Source organism: Schistocerca piceifrons, chromosome 1, assembly GCF_021461385.2.
Source record: "Schistocerca piceifrons isolate TAMUIC-IGC-003096 chromosome 1, iqSchPice1.1, whole genome shotgun sequence".
In the NCBI taxonomy this organism is placed as follows: Eukaryota; Metazoa; Arthropoda; class Insecta; order Orthoptera; family Acrididae; genus Schistocerca; species Schistocerca piceifrons.
The window spans coordinates 202,381,075-202,405,007 of NC_060138.1; the positions used below are offsets into that span (position 1 = coordinate 202,381,075).

Consider the following 23,933-nt stretch of genomic DNA (forward strand, 5'->3'; position numbering starts at 1 on the left):
GTTGAATCGTCTTCGGTGATGGGTTCCGCTTCAAACTGGGCCCCAATAATCAGCGAAGGCGTCTTTGGAGACGGTGGGACAGCGATGGGAAACCAACTTGCCTGTCACCCGGCGTATGGTCCGACTGCCAGGAGTGACGTTCTGGGGCGACATTTCTTTTCATAGGAGAATCCCTTTTGTTGTCATCCGCAGTACCCTTACAGCACAGCGGTCCGTCGACGATATTGACCGCCCCGTTTTCTTGCTCTTCATGGCAAGCCATCCAGGGCTTACATTTTAGCAAGAAAATGCCGGCCTCCGCACGGCGAGTGTTTCTACAGCTTGTATTCTTGCTTGCTAAACTCTGCATTGGCCAGAAATGCCGCTGAATGCCTTCCGAACTGAGAACGTTAGGATCATTACGGGTCCATCCCTCCAACCAGCTCGGAATGTTGACGATCCAACAAGCAAATTGGGCGGAATCCTTCAGGAGGACATCTAACAAGTCTGTCAACCAGTGCCAAAACGAATAACTCCTCGCATAAAGGCCAGATGTGGGCCAATGCGTTACTGACTTGCAAAATTTATGAAGAAAAAAATGAAATGGGCGTATAGCATTGTTGGCCGAGAGGCCGCATGCGGGGGAGTTCGGAAGCCGTATCGCAAGTCCCTATAAGTTGACGCCACTTCGGCGTGATGAAAATGATGATGAAAGACACACAAAACCCATTCCCCACCCGGGAATCGAACCCGGGCCCACTGCGTGATAGGCTGAAACGCTACCGCAACGCTACGGAGGCGGCCGTTTGCGAAGAAATCATCGATTTGGGAAGCACTGGATGATTTGTGAAGAAATCATCCAGTTCCTCCGAAATTATAATCATCTGTTTGTCTGGTTCAAAAATGGTTCAAATGGCTCTGAGCGCTATGGGACTTAACTTCTGTGGTCATCAGTCCCCTAGAACTTAGAACTACTTAAACCTAACTAACCTAAGGACATCACACACATCCATGCCCGAGGCAGGATTCGAACCTGCGACCGTAGTTGTCTGGTTCAAAACGGCTCTGAGCACTATGGGACTTAACTGCTGAGGTCATCAGTTTCCTAGAACTTAGAACGACTTAAGCCTAACTAACCTAAAGACATCACACACATCTATGCCCGAGGCAGGATTCGAACCTGCAACCGTAGCGGTCGCGCGGCTCCAGACTGAAGCGCCTAGAACCGCTCGGCCACTTCGGCCGGCTCTGTTTGTCTCTACATGTACATCAGATCTGCTGATTTACGCTCCTATCGGATAATTCGTCCATGGCACGTATTTTTTTTCCTGGATTTATATAAAACAAGTGGAGGTGATAGATCACGTCACGGGGAATATTTCCAATGACGTCCTTTTGCACTGAATACCTCCAGAGACGCTGCGTATGCCCTTTATGTTGCCCATAAGTCTGTCATTTGTTTCGTGTGAAAGGAGGTAGGCCCAGCGAAATTAAGCTTCTTAATTCGCTTCTAAAATACCTTTCTCCGCTTAGTTGCTCTCATTCTTAAGGTTTTCTTGTTGAAAATCACTTTATAATTTTATTGGGCCACGTAGTATGCTGCACACCATGCTAATTCTGTGACAATTCGTCGTCGCATGGCTGGGGAATAATAGGGGACCCCTAGCGTTGTCGGGAAGCGTCAGCAAACATGTTATCTGTAACAACAGTCGTTCTCCATGGCATGATCGATGCAATAACTTAGAAACATCCTTTACAAGAAAATTCAAGAGAAAGTGGCATTAATTGGAATGCTGGTAAACTATAATAAACGGGAACGTACACCGTTTTTAAACCACCACATTTATTCAAAAATGGTTCAAATGGCTCTGAGCACTATGGGACTTAACATCTGTGGTCATCAGTCCCCTAGAACTACTTAAACCTAACTAACCTAAGGACATCACACACATTCATGCCCGAGGCAGGATTCGAACCTGCGACCGTAGCGGTCGCGCGGTTCCAGACTCAAGCGCCTAGAACCGCACAGCCGGCCACATTTATTCGCAATCTGCGCGAATGTTCATGCAAGATTCAAAGTCTCTTGATTACAGTTCACAAAATGAAATAAAATAACGTTCTCACATCAGCCTATAACATTTACAATAACTTGCAACCTGTCATTAACTATGATTTAGTTGCAAGTCTATCCGCTTTGCGTTGCTCATTCTATTGCAATCGACAGACGTGGAACTGTGAACGAGACTGTCTGAGCAATCATTCTTCATCAGTGTCCAAAACCACGCAGTTCTTGGGCCGTTAATTGATGTTCGCACAACCTCGTATACGTTACTGAGCGACTGTTTATCAGTGCGATCCGCACTTATTCCTCAACCCGGATATTTTGGACCTTTCAGTTAATAAATGAACTTTCCCTGAGATGGTCATTAATTTCTAAGCTGTTCTGTCTACTTTTTTCCCCTGACTGGTTTGATGCGGCCCGCCACGTTTTCCTCTCCTGCGCTAACCTCTTCATCTCAGAGTAGCACTCACACCTACGACCTCGGTTTTTCATTGGCTGTATTCTAATGTCTCTCTTCCCCTACAGTTTTTAAACTTTACAGCTCTCTCTAGTACCGTGAATATTAGTCCCTAATGTCTTAACACATGACTTATCATCTTACCTCTTTTCTTGCCAACGTTTTCCTTTCTTCGATTTTGCCAAGAACTTTCTTATTCCATTACACCGTCTATGTCTCAGCATCCTTCGATAGCACCGCATCTCAAACGTTCTATTCTCTTCTTTTTCAGTTTTACCACAGTCTGTGATTCACACCATACTATGTTGTGTTCCAAACGTCTATTCTCAGGAATTTCTTTCTCAAATTAAGGCCAATATTCCGTACTAGTAGACGGATTACAAAGAGTGTAAGACAGGGATGTTGTCTTTCGATCTTACTGTTAAATCTATACATCGAAGAAAGAACGACGGGAATAAAACCAACGTTAAAGAGTGGGATTAAAATTCGTGGTGAAAGGACATCAATGATATGAATCACTGCTTACATTGATATCCTCAGTAAATGCTAAGAAGAGTTACAGGATCATTTGGATGGAATGAACAGTATAATGAGTGCAGAGTATGTATTGAGAGTAAATCGAAAGTGTTGAGGAGTAGCTGAAATGAGAACAGTGAGAAACATAACGTCAGAACTAGTGATCACGAAGTAGATGAGTTTAAGAAATTCTGCTACGTAGGCAGCAAACTCACCCATGACGGAGGAGGAGGGAACGAGGGAACAAAAAGCAGACTAGCACTGGCAAAAAGAGCATTCTGGCCTAGAGAAGTCTAGAAGTATCAAACATAGGTATTAATTTGAGGAAGAAATTTCCGTTCAAATGGTTCAAATGGCTCTAAGCACTATGGGACTTAACATCTGAGGTCATCAGTCCTCTAGACTTAGAAATATTTAAACCTAACTAACCTAAGAACATCACGCACATCCGTGCTCGAGGCAGGGTTCGAACCTGCGACCGTAGCAGCAGCGCGGTTCCGGACTGAAGGCCCTAGAACCGCTCGGTCACAGAGGCCGGCGAAATTTCCGTGAATGTACGTTTGGAACAGAGCATCGTATACTAGTGAGATGTGGTGGAAAAGGAGAGAATCGAAGCATTTGAGAGTGGTGCTACAGAAGAACGTTGACTGATAAAGTAAGAAATGACGACGTTGTCCGCAGAGTCGGCGAGGAAAGGAACATATGGAAAAACACTGACAAGAAATACTAGAGGGAGCTATAGAGAGTAAAAAATGTGGAGGAAGACGGAGATTGGACTACCTGCAGCAAATAATTGAGGATCTGGGTTGCAAGTGCTACTCTGAGACGAAAGGCTTGGCACAGGAGAGGAATTCGTTGCGGGCTGCATCACACCAGTCAGAAGAAAAAAAAAAACTAATGACAATTTTGATTAGTTTATAAATAATCTAATTACTGCTTTCACGTCATTACTTTCGTCTTTCTTCGGTTTACAATCCGTCCATAATTTTCTTCCATTAGACTGTTCTTTCCCTTCAATAAGTCCTTTAATTCCTTTCTTTCACCGAGGACAGCAGTGTGAACAGAAAATCGTGTCATTGATATCCTTTCACTTTGCATATTAACCCCAGTCCCGAAACTTTATGTTATTTGCATCATTGCTTCTTCGATGCATATATCGAGCATTAAGGGCGAAAGACTGCCTGTATTTAATCCTTTTTAACCAGAGCACACATTTTTCAATAATTTGGACAGTTACATTGTGGTTTTCAATGAGCTCTGTCGTCGTATGGAAAGTAAATGGTATTCGTACCTCCTACAAAAGCACTTTAGGTGACCACGTCAATTCAATTACAATTACACTGTTTCCAGACGGAGACAGAATCTTTCAAGATAATACAGTTGTAAATTGCCAAGATTGTTTTGATCAGGATGTCGATGACCTAATACATTTTCTTTGTCTCTCTCATGGATTTATGTGTATCGATTCGCAGGAGACTGTACATGGTGCCCCAACGCTTTATCAAGTAGCGGTTCTCACTGTTTTGTACCTAAACATCCTGTCTTATATATACTGGCGAATATGTCGGAAACGTAATTAAATAGCTGACTGTTTCTGTTTAGCGTAATAATGACTATAACTCAATTTGGACACAGTCCTCTGAAGCAGGGACCCTTTCATTTGCGAGAATATCCACTAACGAGTCGTGCGTATGGCACACCGCTCACCGTGCACGTTACACTGTTGCCATGTTTTGACTAGATGACTTTCTTTTATTAAATCCAATTGATATTGTGTTGTTGGAATAATTATAATTTACTATGTAATTTATTCTCTTAGCTCTTACAACTATTACAGACGTGCTACGATTCTGATCGTACCTACGACGATGTTACATTGAAAGTCGTATGATATTTATCGAAGTATAACGAATATGCTTCTAATAACATGGTGAGCTCAGTTACTACTGCTCAATTAGGATAGTTAATTACTGTAATTACATATGTTTCTAAAATCACACTGTAGTGGGGTACTTACACACATTAAGCAGATTCCAATTATAATCAGTCCAAGCATCGAGGCTAGCCATCTGAAAACACAACGAATATTCACTTCAGAAGGAGAACAGATGATATAACATAATTAGATTCATTATAAGTTCTAACTCACCAAAAGGCTACATTTGTGAGTCAAGACGCGATTTGGTGACAATTCTCATGAACACAACAGCGCAATAGTATATTCTACAGTTTTCTCCACCTGTGTACTTTTATGATGACGGACACCCGAACAGAAGTTCGTCATTATTCAACCGTTTATAGTCACGAATTATAACATAAATGCACCTGATAAGTATCTTCGTGTAAAGGATCATGTCTTGTTATAGTTTCATTTGTCACCCTAGCGGAATAAATAAGTAATTTTATATGTCTTTCATTCTTCTGTACAAAGCTGCAACTTATACTGTCTACATGTAACAAAAATTTAACAATTTTCTTTCGCAAATATTAGTTTCACTCTGTCATTCTGTATTTTAGTTTTCACTAGCAGTGACTTAAATATTATGCAGTTAAGATATTAATTTGAAAAGTTGCGCTGTGGCGAAAATACTGAAACTGATGTATCATGCAAGGAAATGACAGCATGTTAAAAAGAACAGGTGAAGAAGCTTTTGGAATTCGGTGCTCTAGGAAAAGGTTAATGTATTATTAACACAAAGTATGAAATGGTAAGTGTGTGTAAAGAATAGACGAGGAATGAAGTGTGTGGGAAACTTTTACCAGGAGACAGAACAGATTACTGGGACATCTAATAGGCTTCCAGGAACATGGCTGGAAAGAGTGGTAGAGGGGACAAATTGTAGGGTCACACAAAGACTATATGCACGAAAATAGATTCAATTAAATGTTGTGTGTAACAGTTATATAGAGATGAAGGTATTATCCCGAGGCAAAAGCAGCTGGAGGATAAAATCAAACTAGTGGAATGACTGAGTAGCTCTGAGAAACAGAGCAGTAGTAGGTAGTTGAGCGGCGGGTGTGACTGGACACTGACCGTCCCATGCGGTGTCCGAGCGGTCCAAAGAGGTTGGTGCCCACCAGGTAGGAGACAGACGCTGGCAGGAAGGTGACACCCTGCTTCCAGCGGCCGGCCCCCATCGTGTCCATCATCCAGATCGGCAGCGACGGTTCCAGCATTGCGATACCCATGTTGGCGAACGTAATGGCTCCTGCCACAACCAAGTACAGCCTCATCAGGTGTCTGTCACCTACAATCTCTGCATTATTACTTGGCAAGTGACGGTCTTTACAACTAAAGACATATTTCAAACTTACACTTCTGGTTATTAAAATTGCTACACCACGAAGATGACGTGCTACAGACGCGAAATTTAACCGACTGGAAGAAGATGCTGTGATATGAAAATGATCAGCTTTTCAGAGCATTCACACAAGCTTGGCGCCGGTGGCGACACCTACAACGTGCTGACATGAGGAAAGTTTCCAACCGATTTCTCATACACAAACAGCAGTTGACCGGCGTTGCCTGGTGAAACGTTGTTGTGATGCCTCGTGTAAGAAGGAGAAATGCGTACCATCACGTTTCCGACTTTGATAAATGTCGGATTGTAGCCTATCGCGATTGCGGTTTATCGTATCGCGACATTGCTGCTCGCGTTGGTCGAGATCCAATGACTGTTAGCAGAATATGGAATCGGTGCGTTCAGGGGGGTAATACGGAACGCCGTGCTGGATCCCAACGGCCTCGTATCACTAGCAGTCGAGATGACAGGCATCTTATCCGCGTGGCTGTTAACGGATCGTGCAGCCACGTCTCGATCCCTGTGTCAACAGATGGGGACGTTTGCAAGACAACAACTATCTGCACGAACAGTTTGACGACGTTTGCTGCAGCGTGGACTATCAGCTCGGAGACCACGGCTGCGGTTACCCTTAACGCTGCATCACAGACAAGAGTGCCTGCGATGGTGTACTCAATGACGAACCTGAGTGCACGAATGGCAAAACGTCATTTTTTCGGATGAATCCAGGTTCTGTTTACAGTATCATGATGGTCGCATCCGTGTTTGGTGACATCGCGATGAACGCACATTGGAAGCGTGTATTTGCCATCGCCATACTGGCGTATCACCCGGCGTGATGGTATGGGGTGCCATTGGTTACACGTCTCGGTCACCTCTTGTTCGCATTGACGGCACTTTGAACAGTGGACGTTGCATTTCAGATGTGTTACGACCCGTGGCTCTACCCTTCATTCGATCCCTGCGAAACCCTACATTTCAGCAGGATAATGCACGACCGCATGTTGCAGGTCCTGTACGGGCCTTTCTGGATACAGCAAATGTTCGACTGCTGCCCTGGCCAGCACACTCTCCAGATCTCTCACCAATTGAAAACACCTGGTCAATGGTGGCCGAGCAACTGGCTCGTCACAATACGCCAGTCACTACTCTCGATGAACTGTAGTATCGTGTTGAAGCCGAATGGGCAGCAGTACTTGTACACGCCATTCAAGCTCTGTTTGACTCAATGCCCAGGCGTATCAAGACCGTTATTACAGCCAGAGGTGGTTGTTCTGGGTACTGATTTCTCAGGATCTATGCACCAAAATTGCGTAAAATGTAATCACACGTCAGTTCTAGTATAATATATTTGTCCAATGAATACCAGTTTATCATCTGCATTTCTTCTTGGTGTAGCAATTTTAAATGCCAGTAGTGTATTTTTGCGGCTCACAGTGACATCAATGATTGGTCTTTACTTTCTGGTTTAGAACAGATATCGTATTCCTCGGTCTTGATGATATTTTTTCATTGATCACTAATAGGAAAAGCTACACTTTCAGTCCCATGCGTAATCTCACAGTAAAATTGCTCGTGAATGGACAGCGATGTAAGGACAGCGTGTTGGGACACTGAGAAAAAAATTATGACTTTGGCAGAACGCACTCTCATCCTGCACGTTCTGAAGTATCAATTGAACTCCGGAACATGTAGTGGATGTTGACTAGTGATAGTCTCACTCACAGCCATTAGTCACCAATTCTCAAAATTACATTTCCGTTCCCCTCTATTGTCCTAGCAACTGGAAACGCCACATCTTATTAGGGTACAAAAGCTTCCAATAGCGTTGTACCTTCAGTTTAAGAATTCTGTACCTCAACTGGGAAAAATGGAACCGTCATATAATTATTATGTTGTCTGCCTGCCTGTCCGGCTGTTAAAAGCCGTTTTTCTCAGGAACGGTTGAGGAATGAAGTGTAAATTTACATCAAGTACTAAGGTTGATGGTCCCTTGGCGGTGTACGGAACGTAAGCGTGTAAGGCAATGCAATCGTAAGATATGGTAATTTGTGTCACATATTTTAACGCTGTGATTATTCAGTTTCTCCAGGCGTATTTTATGACGAAATAAACAGCCTGGTATGAGTGTGCATAGGACACAATATTTCGGCAATCGACCACGTTGCCATCATCAGGTGCGCTGATGTACTGGCCGGCGGTGGGCCGGCGCCAGGTATATATAGGAGAATCCCCCTCCCGCTCCACCCTCAGGCGATTCCTATGAGTCGGTGCGGTCCGCGCCCCGCGCGTGCTCCAGGTACAGCGTCCGTTCTCCCGCCGTCTCGGCGCTGCGTCCTATGTCTTCTCGTTCAGGAGGGTCTGCCGGCACAGCTCTCGTAATTCTTCCCTCCTCCCCCGAAGTCGGTACACTCTGGGAAATATCCTTTTTCTTCTTAATCTGGGTGATCGCGGGTTCCCACGCCTTGCTAAGGATGTAACCGCTGTCACGATTTAGTTGTGGTTCCCTTACTCTGATTTCTGTGGCTTCTTTGATGACACAGTCCCAGTATTTGTAAGTCTGTGTCAGGACTTTGGTTTGGTCATAATTCATGCTGTGGAGTTCCACAGAGCAATTCAGACGCATGTTGCCAGATTTGTTACTGGTAGGTTCGCTGAAAAGGAGAGTATTACGGAAATCCTTCGAGAACTAAAAAATTAATAACTGGGAGAAGACGACACTCTTATCCGCGAAATCGGCAGTTGCGGTTGCCTGCAGCACGATTCTATTTTTGCCAACATAAATTTCCCTTAAGGACCGCAAAGGCAAGGGTAAGGGAAATTTGGTTTCATATGGAGGCATGTAAATAGCTGTTTTTCACTCACTATATTTGCGAGTGGAACAGGGAAGGGAATAACAGCTAGAGGTGTAAGGTATCCTCTGCCAAGCCCCTTACGGTGGCTCGTCAAGTATCTACGTAGATACAGATGCAGAAACGATGTTTTATGCTAACTAGAGCAGCAGAGCAGTAAGTGTGAACAAAACCGGCACTGTTAGGTTCACCAAATCACGTTCACTTAACGGACAAACATCCGCGTGCTATATATACGAAGACAGTAACTTGTTATCGAAAGAGCAGTTACTGTTGATGACCGTGCAGCTTTTCCCTGGAATAAATGATGACTAACTGACAACCTCAGCTGCCGACAGGTGTTGTTGATATACCTCGATGTGGACAGCTGAAAATGTGTGCCCCGACCGGGACTCGAACCCGGGATCTCCTGCTTACATGGCAGACGCTCTATCCATCTGAGCCACCGAGGACACAGATGAATAGCGCGACTGCAGGGACTTATCCCTTGCACGCTTCCCGTGAGACTCACATTCCCAACTGTCCACAATTCTACATACGTATTGTACCTTATAGACATTTGCCCACCCACTGTCTTCGTATATATAATTAAAGGCTACCCAGCCATTGACCTTCGTCTGTGCAAATGCGCACAGGTTGCCCAAACTCTTACGAGAATCGCCAAAGTGTGCGCGAGTAATGAGTGGATGGGCAAATGTCTATAAGGTACAATACATATGTAGAATTGTGGACAGTTGGGAATGTGAGTCTCATGGGAAGCGTGCAAGGGATAACTGCCTGCAGTCGCGCTATTCATCTGTTTCCGCGGTGGCTCAGATGGATAGAGCGTCTGCCATGTAAGCAGGAGATCCCGGGTTCGAGTCCCGGTCGGGGCACACATTTCCAGCTGTCCACACGAGATATATCAACAACACCCGTCGGCAGCTGAGGTTGTCAATTAGTCATCATTTAATCCGCATGCTAGTTGCTGATTGGCTGTCGTTTTGAGGCCATAAAACCACAACGGTAAATTTTGGTTGTTTTGAAAGTTTTGTTGGATTCAAAATCTCCCACTCTGTTGTGACCTTATTATCAGACTCTTTTCTCCATCCTTTTCAGAAAAAGAAAAAAACTATGTGGAAGGGAACAGAGAAATATATAATGTGGATAAAAATTGCAGCATGTTGTGCTCACCTGCAGCGACGATGATGTACGGGTCCATGACGAGTGCCTTGAGGGATGGAGGGTCGGAATCCTGGCGCACCACACCCGGTTGAAGCATCAGCAACTGCAGCACTGCCAGAATAGACGTTTTTCATATTTCTCAGTCTTGTGTAATAGCTTCACAAGTACAACAAATTGCAGGTCCACATTCCACATGCTTACTGGTACGTCAGAGTACCAGGAAAGAAATATGAATACTCACTCTGCTTCTTTCTCATGTAACTTTGCACCTACGTTAAGGCACTGACGTCATGTCCTGAACGTAGTACAGCTGCATAGTTTTTTATAGGTTGCTGAATTTTCCCCTCTTCAGTGGAGCCCGAAGAGCTGTCGGACCAAGTCTTAGATTGCAAGGCACATACCTTCGTATAAAACAATGCTATCCGAAAACCTTCGTTGCCGTCTGGTTTACAACCCAAACACAACCGAAGAGGGGAAAATTCAGAAGTATTGGTTCTTTACAAGGGGCGATCACAATGCTTTAGCGAACACCTCAAAAAACAAAAAAAAAGATCAAGCATGGGCCATGAAACATGAACTCCGCATATTCACTCTTTAATGTGATACGTTCTTCCCAACGGTGAGTGACTTATCAGAGATCTTGTTTACTGATGTCTGTATTTTGGATGTTCAAGAAAGTTTCACCTCGAAAATCACCTTGTAGTGTCTGCCATTGGAGACTATGGCCATCTTCTACACGCTTTCAAATTATTAAATGAAACAGTGAAGAAAAGCTAGGCTCGTCCTTGGATCTCCTCTATTAACCTTAACTGGTAGGCTGCGTTTTTAGTTATAGCACTGTTTGGTCGCAAGTGAGCCTACAGCCTCTATTATCATCAGCAGCATTTTGTCATGCTAGATAAAACCCTTCTCCAGACATTTACACGCATTATGGTCTTCAACCATCCAAGTTTTCCCATTTCAACCGCCCACTTTCGATTGCGTAGTACGCTCGATTTGATGTGACGTGCATTTCAGTTGTGTGGCATGCATTTCAGTGCTCCAGAATCCCTAATGCAGTCCATTAGTACTTGGTGAGTGGCGCTTGACAACTGTTGGCCAATAGCATTATTTCAGTAAAGTGACAGCTGTAAGCAGAGAATGGGTACATTTATTATTTCATCCTTGACTACAGTCATTGAACTTTTTAGCTCTGTTCTTATAAAGCATATTAGTTTTATTTTCTCACAGGAACTTTAAGTTGTATTCGTCCCACACTTTAACGCGCTATGTATGTTTTGTTGGAGATCGGCTTCATTGTAAGCATATAAAACTGTATCATCTACATATAAAAGTTAGACAAGTATATTATCATTCCGCAGTCGGAGTTCGTAATGAAATTAAATTTTTAATTCTCTTAACATTACGTCTATGTGCAAATTGAAAAGGGCTGATTGCAAGCAATACTCTTGTCTTGCCTTTCTGTTAGTCAGTATGTTCCCAATCGAGTTCTCCCAAATGTAATAGTGCATTACTATCTACAGAGATACTTCGCTGGATGAAAATGGACAGTTCCCGCGTTCAACGACACTCAGCAGTTTGTTCCTGTTTATCTTTCTAGAAAAAGTTTTAGTGTCTGCAAATGAAACACTTGTTTTTCACTTTCCGCGGCGATTTGAAGGACAGTAAGCAAGAACGCCGCTTTGTGAAACACATTTACTATTTTCGAATTAGCGAACCTGTTGTGGTTTTTAACTTTCTATTTATTTTACAGGCTCTATCTACAATACTCATATATCTATAATGACCATACGGATTTAATTACTTTTCTTAAATATTCTTTACTTGTCTCGCATATTCAGTGGCGTTGGTAACGACAGCATGAGTCAGTGCTGAAATGTTTATACACAAATACACTGTAACTAGTCACAGTTAAATCAATTTCATTTTTCGCCTTCTGTTTTGAGAGAAACCATCATGCTCAGAGGGCAGATTTTAGGATGTTTCATTTAGTCCTCTCGCACGAGAGTTCAATATAAATTCATGAGAAATGAAAAAGTATGTCATGTTTATAGTGCTAAATTTATAAATTACTAAACAAACGATTTTTTATAAATACCTGTATTCTTGTGTCATGTATGCTTTTGCAGCAACTGGAGAATAATGCATACAAAAACGAAACACTATTTACTTTTTCTTACATAGTTCAAAATGTTTCTTGTGTTGATGTGACATTTTACGATGTGATAACTTGCATCATTATTTGTTACAGGCTAAATTTAGTAAGGTTGGGATTGTAGGTATCTGCTCATCTTTCTTGGAAATTAAAATTAGTTACTGTGTATTCAGATTGCTACAATAGTGGATATAAATAACGAAACTTTGAACAGCAAGTGAGATTAACATTACTGATTCCCGTGTTTCTTCAGCCTAGTTAAGCAGGTTCAGAGAATTATACGAGAAAGGAGTTTAGAAAATTATGAAGTTTACTTCATGGAAGCTTGTAGAGGAGATGTGGTTAATGGATAAGACTATAGAGAAATTCTTGCTGACATAAAGACAAAAGCTTCTTGTTATCCCCTAAAATGCTGTGTATGAAGCCGATCAGTCAGGTTTCTTGCAAGAACTACATGCAGACTGTACCATCTCATTACGAACGAGAGAAAGACAAAGTCGCTTGGGCATTTGATGAATGCTATGACAAATTCGTATGTAACAATATCAATAATAGATATGTGGACTGCTATTTCTGTAGCTTTAGATCTGGCTTCAGAAACCTCGATGCAAATTAGGACCAAAAATTAAGAAAAAAAGGTCTATGTGGTTGTTAAATCTTGTAATCGACGTACCAAAATCTGCAACAATGGAAGAAAATAATTTTCGATGCTACATCTGAAACGTCTTCTTACCAGTTGCAGTAAATAATTAATTGCTTTTGTTGAACTCTTGGTCTGGACGTAACATCACATCTGTCATTAGGAGGACGACGAAAAGATTCAGCTTCTCGATACAGAAATTTTTCGACATTGTAAAGCACTTTTCATCGTACAGTAAAATTTCTTTTAGTTCTTTGTCATTTCAAGTTTATCAGCGGAATGGTATCGTTAATCTTCAGTCGTCTGTGCAATGTCAGTTTGCATCAGCAGGTTTTACGAATTTGATCAAGTATGCTTGGTACGCAGCACAATATGCAGAACAACACGTACAACCATTTCTTACTCTATCCCAGTATTGTCTAAATAAAACTAGTAAGTACCGTGATTTGCCAAAATGTATTCATTTTTATTTTATCAGGTGAGACTGTTGTAAAGAAAATTTATGTTTTTGTTATCCAATACAAAATTCACATTTTGGGACGAGTATTGGAAATTATCAAGGAAATGTTTCATTGTTAATAAAATATACATTCGCACAAAATTATGATAATAACTGTGCTACAGAAATTGTTATAAAATAGTTCATGTCAAAATATTAAAGTCTATTATGTAACATCATACACTGCATTGATTTTCTTTCCTCTGTTAGCCAGTTTTGTAACAATAATGTCAGCAACAGTTTATCTGACGATATTAACGGCAAGTTATTCGAAGAAAATAATGATCTGAGACATTTTTTGTATCGTTTAAGTGCTTAAAATTCGTGTGTGTGCACTTCAGGCTTCGCGCGAGGCGGCGCTACGTCCTTTACGTCGGCTGCGTTGGTGATTCGCGCGCTAGGCAGGAAGGGCTATACAGACCGCTGTTATAAGCGATTCTTCGTATGGCAAAAATGAATACTTTAAGTTTTTCTTAACAATACCTACAGCCCGCCTTACCAGTTAAAATTCTGACTGTGCATTTCTTTTGGTGTATTCTTCCTACGAGAAAAATTTCAGATTAGGTTTTGACATGTCAGATTGGGCCATTCCCTTGTTAGATACACAAAAATGGCTCTGAGCACTATGGGACTTAACTTCTGAGGTCATCAGTCCCCTAGAACTCAGAACTACTTAAACCTAACTAACCTAAGGACATCACACACATCCATGCCCGAGGCAGGATTCGAATCTGCGACCGTAGCGGTTGCTGGGTCCCAGACTGTAGCACCTAGAGCCGCTCGGCCACTCCGGCTGGCTGTTAGATACACAGCCTAAAGACAAAGTATATATGTAAGAACTAAAATCTTCTTTGATCTGTACCACGTGCTACAAATATAAAAGGTTTCAAAAACATTCATTAGACTTAAGAAGACTGTCTTTTACATGATAGTAGAAACTATGGGTAGATTTTAACATACACGTCGAAATTAAAGGCCAGATGAATATTTTTATGTCGTAGAGTTGCCGGTAGGATCCCATCCGGTGCTGCAAGTGCGCTTGCTCACTCTGCTAGGAACCACATACCTGGATATACAAAAGAGCCAGGTTTTTGCGCAATAGTGAGGATATGTCGAAAATTTCATTTTTCGTCAGGACCGAGGGTCACCACACTTACCACTGCATTTAGGAGCATTTCTTAAGCATGGCGTGTCTCAAAGAAGGATCGGCCACAAGGGACGTACGGATATCACATTGCACCATTGGCGTCTGAGGTCATCTGATCTCACAGTACTCGTATTTTTTTCTTTTTTGTGGAGGCTATCTGCCTCCCCTACCAACAACTCTCGGTAAAAGCAGTAACTGCAGAAAAGCTTGGAAAAGTGTGGACGGGTTTGATAATCTCCTGGTTCGTTGTAATGAGTCTGGTGACATTGAGCATTTATGAAAGGTAAAAGCAAAACTATAGACAGCAACCTAAGGTTATATGTGCATGCTTATAAACGATGCGGGTTTGTAAAATGGGATGGCTCTTTTGAAAAACAAAACTTTATAGTCCCATGCTTAAGTTGAAATGCACCCAAAATCTGTATTTTCATTCATGTAGAGGATGTAGTCTTATGAAAGTGGAGGAATTTTTTTAAAGTATCGTTTAGTACTAACATTAGCATATAAGAAATAACCAAATAGCTTATCAATATGTATGTAAATATAAAATCATCTTTGCACTCATCTTTACAATTAAAGAATAAGTGCTGAATATTTGTTCTAAAGCTACTGCATGACTGAACACTGTACTAGAAATAGGGAACTTACAACAGCTGCTATTTGGTCAAATGTTTGAGCGGAGAGAAAACAAGACTTTACACAATGGATTTTGTCTGAATTTGTGTATTCAAGCGAAAAGTGGTAAATGGACAAATCGAGTGCCAAACTGTTCAGCGTGAGGTCCAGTTTTGGAAAAAAAACTAAGTGTTCAAAGTGTTCTGTGTGGTTAAGAAAATATTAAATATGATTTTAGAGAAATTTAGTTTGCCAGCCAGAGGTCTAGTTTTGTAAAAAAAAAAAAAATATGGTCTGCTTGGGCAGAAGAATTCTTTCTTTCTTATTGAAAAAAGAAATTTATGATATCGTCCAGAGATCATGGCACCACACCAAAGTCAGTAAAGCGGATCGAACCACAGACATTAGCGAGGGCTTTTGCAGTCCGCAACAGCCAATGGAGAAGAGTGCAGGAACCACGCCTTCCCTCTCAGCACAGCAGCGCCCTCGCGCTAAGGTCGATATAATGTCGAGGATGCAAGAGTTCTGCCCTGGTTTCAGACTTCAGCTACAACAGTCAACACCACAGTGCAGGACCAACGTTCAAATGGTTCAAATGGCTCTGAGCACTATGGGACTTAACATCTCTGGTCATCAGTCCCCTAGAACTTAGAACTACTTAAACTTAACTAACCTAAGGACATCACACACATCCATGCCCGAGGCAGGATTCGAACCTGCGACCGTAGCAGTCGCGCGGTTCCGGACTGATTGCCAAGAACCGCTAGACCACCGCGGCCGGCCAGGACCAACGTGTTCTTAAAGTTATAGTGTAGTAAATGTCGAACATCATGCCTCAAGAGAACAATTTGTGAATCAGTATATTAAGTGATGCTTTCATAGTGAATAACAGTTGTAAATTACCCAGTACTCCTGTGGCAAAGGAATGTGTCAAAGTAAAGTAAATTTTTTATTAATTAATGTAATAAAGTGAACAAATACTTTATGTGTTGTAGTTTGATGAGCCTCCTCACAGAGCAATCAGAGAAACTACAGTTGTGGCCAGACGAAAGGATTTTCACACCATAAATTGAAACTTCTCTGTCTTCTGCTGATCTATATATTCTTAATAATACATATACTCTTAATAACAATAACAGAATACCCGACCTATATTTAAATATGTTTTATGATTTTTTAACTAAACTTGAAATTGGAAAAGACTGAAAAAATTTGTTATGAAATGATTTATCTAGAAGTAAGATTTAAATTAGATTAAAGTAACATTTGACGAGCCGTGACTTCAGACAGTAATAGTATCTTTAGAGTACACAATAGCTGACTGCACGGTCTACCTGGTTCACCAGACAAATACCAACAGGACTCTCTATAATTCTAAGTTAAAAATTGAACTTTAAATTCTCAACAGGCATGTCATTTGCTGTACGCGATTTCGAGCGTCATTCAGATGTGCGTCAAATTTTTGTCTGCTGTCTTCTTTCTCACTATTAGATAAATTATTTTACAAAACATTTGACCGACTTTTTTTCGTTTTTTTTTAAATTTAGAAATTTACAGAACTTACATGAATTTTATTCATTTCTTCGGAATATGTGTTACGCTGGGGGGTCAGAATTTGCAAGAGATGTACCGCCCTAAGGTGGAGCTATTTCTCCGAAACCGACCGTGAAATATAGAAGAGGAACCTAATAGTGGCTGACACGTTTGTTGGTGTGGTCAACTTCCGCCGCAAGTTGGTTCAAATGGCTCTGAGCACTATGGGACTTAACATCTGTAGTCATCAGTCCCCTAGAACTTAGAACTACTTAAACCTAACTAACCTAAGGACATCACACACATCCATGCCCGAGGCAGGATTCGAACCTGCGACCGTAGCAGTCGCGCGGTTCCGGACTGAGCGCCTAGAACCGCTAGACCACCGCGGCCGGCCCGCCGCAAGTGTATAGACACATGTTTATAAATGTAAACGTCTTTTTCTAGCGGCAATATAATATTTACTTCCTAGATAATTTCGCTCTTTTATGTTACATCTAGATGTGCATGACTACTATGCAATAGACAGTAATGTGCCTGGCAGAGGGTTCATCGAATCGTCTTCCCTACATTTCTCTACCGTTCCACACTCGAAAACTTCAAACTTCCCGTGCGAGCTCTGATTTCTCTTACTTTATTACTATGATCATTTCCCTCTAAGTCGGCGGGCCCCAATAAAATATTTTTCGCATTTGTTTGAAAGTATCCTGCCGCAACGAAAGAGGATTACCAGCCCAACTGGCGTACTGTATTAAAGGAATCTTCAGTGGATTTTTTAAGTTAGTTAATTTTTGTGATATAAGCATTTTCAGTGGATTATAGCAGTTAGTTAACTAACGACCGAAAAAGTCCACTGAAGATTCGTTTAATATAAAAGTGCATAATTCGTCTGGAAAGTAAATATTCCACTGCTCTAGAGGAAGGGCGTTTGAATTCGCGTAATTGAGAGTGACTGATTACGATGTTTTATTCTAGGCTTAGGAACGGAGTGGGCGCGTAGGCGCGGTACCTACGGCCGTCTCCGAGGGCGAGCGCCGACAGCACGAGGAAGGGCGCCGACTTGCCGACGAACTCGTACATGACGCCGCCGAAGGGCGGCCCGATCAGCACGCCGAGCGCCAGCCCGCCCAGCGCGATGCCCATCGCGTTGCCGCGCTCCTTGTCGTCCGGGTACCGCTCCGCCAACATCCCCATTCCTGCCAACACGCACAACACCACATACACTGCTACAGCGTTCAGACATTTACACACTGCGCCAACTAAGGCCAACGGACGACAGTCAACCCCTTCGTCGGCCGAGGTTTGCGTAGCGAGTACTGGCGGAAAACCGGAGCGAACCAAGCAGTTGGTCTTGGTTACGGTTCTGTCTATTGGCGGTAACATCAAAGCGTTGGCCTTTGGCTGGCGTTGGGAACCTTCTCATGGTGTAGCAATCTGCTTGAAAGGTATACACATAGGGTAAATTAATTGAAATTTTGTAATAAAATATTGTATTGAACCAGAGATGGTCAAATGTAGTATTGATTGTCTAGCAGCGTCTCTGCTGAGCAGCATTCAAGGTGTTAGGAGTAATGTGTTAGAGAAACTTTAGATGGGAGATATATCGAGGACTCTCAAGTATAAAGACGTGTCATATCCGGTGTGTGCTGGATATACGCTTACTCGCTACGGGTAGTAATGATTTTTTTATTTGCAAGATGCTATGATGTTTGCGAACTGTAAAAGGAATCTCAGCTTATCAGTGACGTACATCCGCTAACCAGGCAGCTGCACGCTCATTCCACTCGAGGCAGCCGCACTGAGCACACAGCCATGCCGTACAGGAGGAGAAGATATGCAAGAAGATCAAGATTGCCTGTCTACAAGACTGTCGATACATTTAGTCTTACTCCTAATAATGTAGCACAAGAAGAGCTATTAAATGGACCTGTTACTTTTGTAGGAGCTAAGATTCATTTTTCTTGTACCACTACAGAGGTTGTAACTGGTAATAGTTGGTTAACTATTGCTATTGTAAGGGGCAGTGATAAGCCTCAATTAGGTTTGGAGTCCTATTATGATAGAGACATTATTTGTTATCGTACCTGTTCTATTGGAGTTCAGGGCGACAGGAATTATGGTACAGCTGTTGTAGTTACTGATAAGCCATTTTGCTTATATACAAAGAACAGGAGACGTGTTAATGCTAGTGAAAGAATTAATATTTGGGTTAAGATTGATGGTGCTCATCATAAGTTGGGAAAAACGTAAGTAAAAAAATTGTTTTGTTACTAATGCAATGCGCGTATTCATTAGTGATGATTGAGACAATGTATACCACTCACATCCAATGACTATGTAAAGCTAATTGCTAATGTATAACCAGGCTGAAACTTCCTGGCAGATTAAAACTGTGCGCCGGACCGAGACTCGAACTCGGGACCTTTGCCTTTCGCGGGAAAGTGCTCTACCATCTGAGCTACCCAAGTACGAGTCACGCCCCGTCCTCACAGCTTCAGTTCTGCCAGTACCTCGTCTCCTATCTTCCAAACTTTACAGAAGCTCTCCTGCGAACCTTGCAGAACTAGCACTCCTGAAAGAACGGATATTGCGGAGACATGGCTCAGCCACAGCCTGGGGGATGTTTCCAAAATGAGATTATCATTCTGCAGTGGAGTGTGCGCTGATATGAAACTTCCTGGCAGATTAAAACTGTGTGCTGGACCGAGACTCGAACTCGGGTAGCTCAGTAGGTAGAGCACTTGCCCGCGAAAGGCAAAGGTCCCGAGTCCGAGTCTCGGTCCGGCTTACAGTTTTAATCTGCCAGGTAGTTTCATATCAGCGCACACTCCGCTGCAGAGTGAAAATCTCATTCTATAACCAGCTTATTGACTGTGTTCATTATGACCGTTATTAATTTTCAGAGTCAAAATACAAGTTTTAAAGTTAGTACCATATTGTTACTTACCACAAGTCAATACTAGTCCCGAGGTCATTTTTGATTAACTATTTTTCTCAAGACGTTATTGTCTCAGTCACGTCCGATTTAATTAAAATGTGCGCTAAGCAACAACCTTGCACATTAGCTCAGGCTCTGAGCACTATGGGACTTAACATCTATGGTCATCAGTCCCCTGGAACTTAGAACTGCTTAAACCTAACTAACCTAAGGACAGCACACAACACCCAGCCATCACGAGGCAGAGAAAATCCCTGACCCCGCCGGGAATCGAACCCGGGAACCCGAGGGTGGGAAGCTTGCACCTTAGCTGTTTGGTAACTATACAACCTAAAGTGCTAACAGAGAGCAGTGCGAAGAGCGTTACCACTGCGCAGATAAAGGTAAGAAATTTTATTATTTCAGTGACAGCATTCATTAAGCACAGGGACCATTATTTTCAAATACGTCAAGTTTTGTTTTATTACCAGGGCCAATTGCAAATCAAGAGTGTTGCATAAGGTTCAGTTTTTGTGTTATGTAAATTGGTTTGGAGTTATTGACAGTTTCCATTCTTGCAGATAAATTGAACTTACATTCTCGCAGTCATTAAAGTTCAGTACAGACCAAGGCGTGTAAGAGACGACATAAAATAGACGTCCACATGCCATTCCCATTCTGACACTTGTGTTTCAGACTACTGTCAGTTAAATAATTTCAATCATATTTCAAACGTATATGTTTCATGCTATGTCTCTAGAACAGGTGTGTATTTAAGTTTTTCAGGACAGCCACAAGAAGCAGTTAACGTTCGTATTGACGCTTTCGCTCTTTAAATTAACAAGACTACCATCAGAAAGCAACATACAGTTTTATTATTATTATTATTATTATTATTATTTACACTCTACGGCTCCCTCCGGTATAATGGAAGCTATTCCCTGATGTCATAACAGATGTTCTATCATTCTACCCCTTTTTCTTATCTAAGTTTTCCATATGTTGTTTCCCTCTCCGATTCTGAGCAGAACTTCCTCGTTCGTTACCTTATCGGTCCCCTTGATTTCCAACATTTGCTGCAGCAACACATCTCAAATGATTCGATTCTTCTCTGTTCCGGTTTTCCCGCAGTCCATGTTTCACTAGCATTCAATGCTCTAATCCAAACGTACATTCTCATAAATTTCTATCTGAAAAAATTAAAGAGTGAAAATAATGAATAAAACATACTTACTGTGGGTGAGACTTGTGCCTGTAGTGAAAAACCTGAAATCAATAGTAGCTGTTTCACCTGCAAGCAATGCCTGCTCTTGCTAAGGATGTGTATTTATGATGTTTAAAAATACTCGATTATAAAACGGGCGTTATGAGCTCCTACGAACTGCGATTATGAAAACAAACTGAAAACACTAGACTCTAGGAGGGAAATAGTTGTTAGAAAGTGATACGCACGATGTGAAAAAGGAAACGGTGTCTTTATTGACATCTTTTCGCCGCGAGCGACAAAGAGAAACAAACAAACCTGGTAATGATTATTAACTTTCTGCTGCAGGTAAAGTTCTCCTAAAAGAGATGTTATCTTTGGAAATTCTAGGCCTACACAGTTCAGTAACAATTCGAAATCTGTAGCTTTCATTAGGGAAAAAATATGAAATAGCCCATATTCCAATTCAGCTTTAAGGCAGGCTTTAATTTTGACCCACCACATTGCTCCCTGTTTCTCAAAAGGAAGTCGTCCACAAGCGTCGTTTCTTCTTTTGATGACTATCAGCTGTTCCCAGTAAAATAAATGCTGCAAATTCGACGACTGCTAAAACTTCTTCTTTCCTCATAATATCGGCCGGTTGAATTTTAATTATGACAATAAACAAAAGAGAGCAACGTCGCAAGTTATCAGAGCTAACTGCGATTCCACTCGGCCGAATGCCATGGTCCCAAGCCTTCGTTTGGTGTGGATGAGAAGCCGAACGCAAATGAATTGGCAACCAACGTTTCCTTCGGCCTTCCCAGCCAGTCGTCGTATTCTAGCAGCAGAGCGGGTTGGAGGTCTGTAACCGCTGCCCGTGGAAAGCTGTCAGCGCTGGCACTTGTTTCGCGCGTTGCCTACACTGAGGCCAACAGGGGCGTCTGGGAGGCGATAAGAAGTGAGTACTGCGGAGGCTGTACCACGCATGCATGGGAAACAATGGGGCTCAGAAACTAGATGATATTAGTAGTAATCTTCCGAGACAGCCGGTGAGTAACAGCAACGTAGAATACAACAGTCATATTTTCATTAACCTCATATTTGGATGCTGTTAATCCTTCAAAGGGTACACCTCTTTGAAAATGTCAAAAAATCGTTTTTATTTTGATTAAAATGTTCCCTGCTATGCCTGTTTTATTGTAGTTTTCATCTCACGTTCACCAGAAACGCGATTATTGAATTACATGGTGATTTGTGAAAGAGTGTCTCCGAAAACCATTCACACTGTGGTTACAGTTTATGGATCACTTGATTGCTTGACTCCTTAGTTCTTAAGTGGCAGAAACTGAAAGACTTCACACTGCCAATGCATTGTTTGACTGCTGCCACTAATAATAATAATAATAATAATAATAATAATAGCGGGAGCAATGCCAAAAGATCTTAATGGACACTTGAAAGCCATGGCATTGATAAAATATCCCTTTTCCAGCTACAGAAAACCGTGTTACTGGGATCTGCACGAATTATCCGCCGGTACATCATACAATCCTAGACGCTAGGGAGTGTCCGAATAGTAAGGAAATACAAAATCCAGAATAATGAACCCATTTGCTGTGTTCACGGTTATATGCAGTGTGTCTATACCAACGAAAATAGTCAGTGTTTGAAAATATAATGTGGATAGGTGAAAAATATACTCACCAAGTTTCGAAACGAATAAACACATATAAAATGTGGAAAGCTTTTGGAACCACGGGCTCCTTTTTCTGGCAGAAGGACCGAAGGGAAAAAGTATAATAATAATAAGGTGTAAGCCCTACAGCAGTGTAAGAGGCATTACGTAGATGTTGTTGTGTCAATTAGATCATTTACTGTTGCAAAGTGAGCAATGCAGTGATTTCTGATCCATTACAGGAACAACCTACAACTCGGAGAAGGTATTTTTCTTAGATATTTAAACATACGTGTCGTATACGTCTCAATTTTACTGTCATTGATGCACGCTACAAAGAACAAAGTATGTCTAAACTGGATAGACGATGTGTGAGAGATGGTGTTCATACATTCGTTTCACAAGGTGTAGCCTCTATCTAGCGTCGTTCTCCACCAACACTATGGTTCGGTCGTTTTGGTGAAATACGTAAATGACGTAATAACTGCAGGATTGCCACTAGTTTTGGTAGCCTTGGTAGGGAAAGAAACATAAATGAATATGCGAGAGAGACTCTGGGAGCAAATGACATCTCTTTGGTTTTTGTGTGTTTTGCTCATAATTAGCACCGCACATCGTTCAGTGTCAGTCCGTCCTGTATTCTATATCTTTGCTAAATATACGAGGGTTGGAACTTACATAGTGGTAACAAAAGAGTTACATGTTTGCACCTGTTACTATTCTTCAAAGTAGTCACCAGCGTTGTGTAGAACCCGTTGCCAGCGATGTGGAAGGCGTAGTATACCGTTAGCAGTGCCTGTTCTGTTGATGGTGCGAATGGAGCGGTCTACTACCTGTCGAATCTCTGGAACAGTTCTGAAGCGAATGCCACGAAGTGGTTCCTTCAGCTTCGGAATCAAAGTCACAAGGATTTAAGTCCGGGAAGTATGGTGGATGGTACAGTACTTCCCTGTCCCATCGACCGAACAAAGCAGCAACAGCTCGCGCTGTATGCGCCCGCGCATTGTCGTGCAAAATGATGGGTGGGTTTGCGCAGAAAGTGTCGCCGCTTCTTTCGCAAAGCTAGTCGCAGGTGATGCTCCAAAAAAGAACAGTAATATTGTGCATTGACGGTTTGCCGTGGAGGAACGTAATGCGTTGGGATAACACCATCACAGTTTCTACACGAGACTCACCATAACTTTCACCATACTGGGGCTCTGATGCACTTTCGACTTTCGTGGCGACCCATAAT

At 42.1% G+C, this 23,933-nt stretch overlaps 1 protein-coding gene and 1 non-coding gene across 2 annotated transcripts in view; both read right to left on the reverse strand.

Moving 5' to 3' along the window:
- The window catches only part of LOC124793741 (synaptic vesicular amine transporter), a 781,226-nt gene that overhangs the window by 44,124 nt on the left and 713,169 nt on the right, over positions 1 to 23,933 (reverse strand). The window contains exons 7-10 of the mRNA XM_047258044.1: positions 17,935 to 18,117; positions 10,342 to 10,443; positions 6,049 to 6,223; positions 5,032 to 5,083 (exon numbers count right to left, since the gene is read on the reverse strand). Of these exons, the coding sequence (XP_047114000.1) occupies positions 5,032 to 5,083; positions 6,049 to 6,223; positions 10,342 to 10,443; positions 17,935 to 18,117 (512 nt within the window). The remainder of the gene's footprint in view (positions 1 to 5,031; positions 5,084 to 6,048; positions 6,224 to 10,341; positions 10,444 to 17,934; positions 18,118 to 23,933) is intronic.
- Positions 9,547 to 9,620, reverse strand: Trnat-ugu. Its single transcript has one exon. It is a non-coding gene; the product is annotated as a tRNA-Thr (tRNA).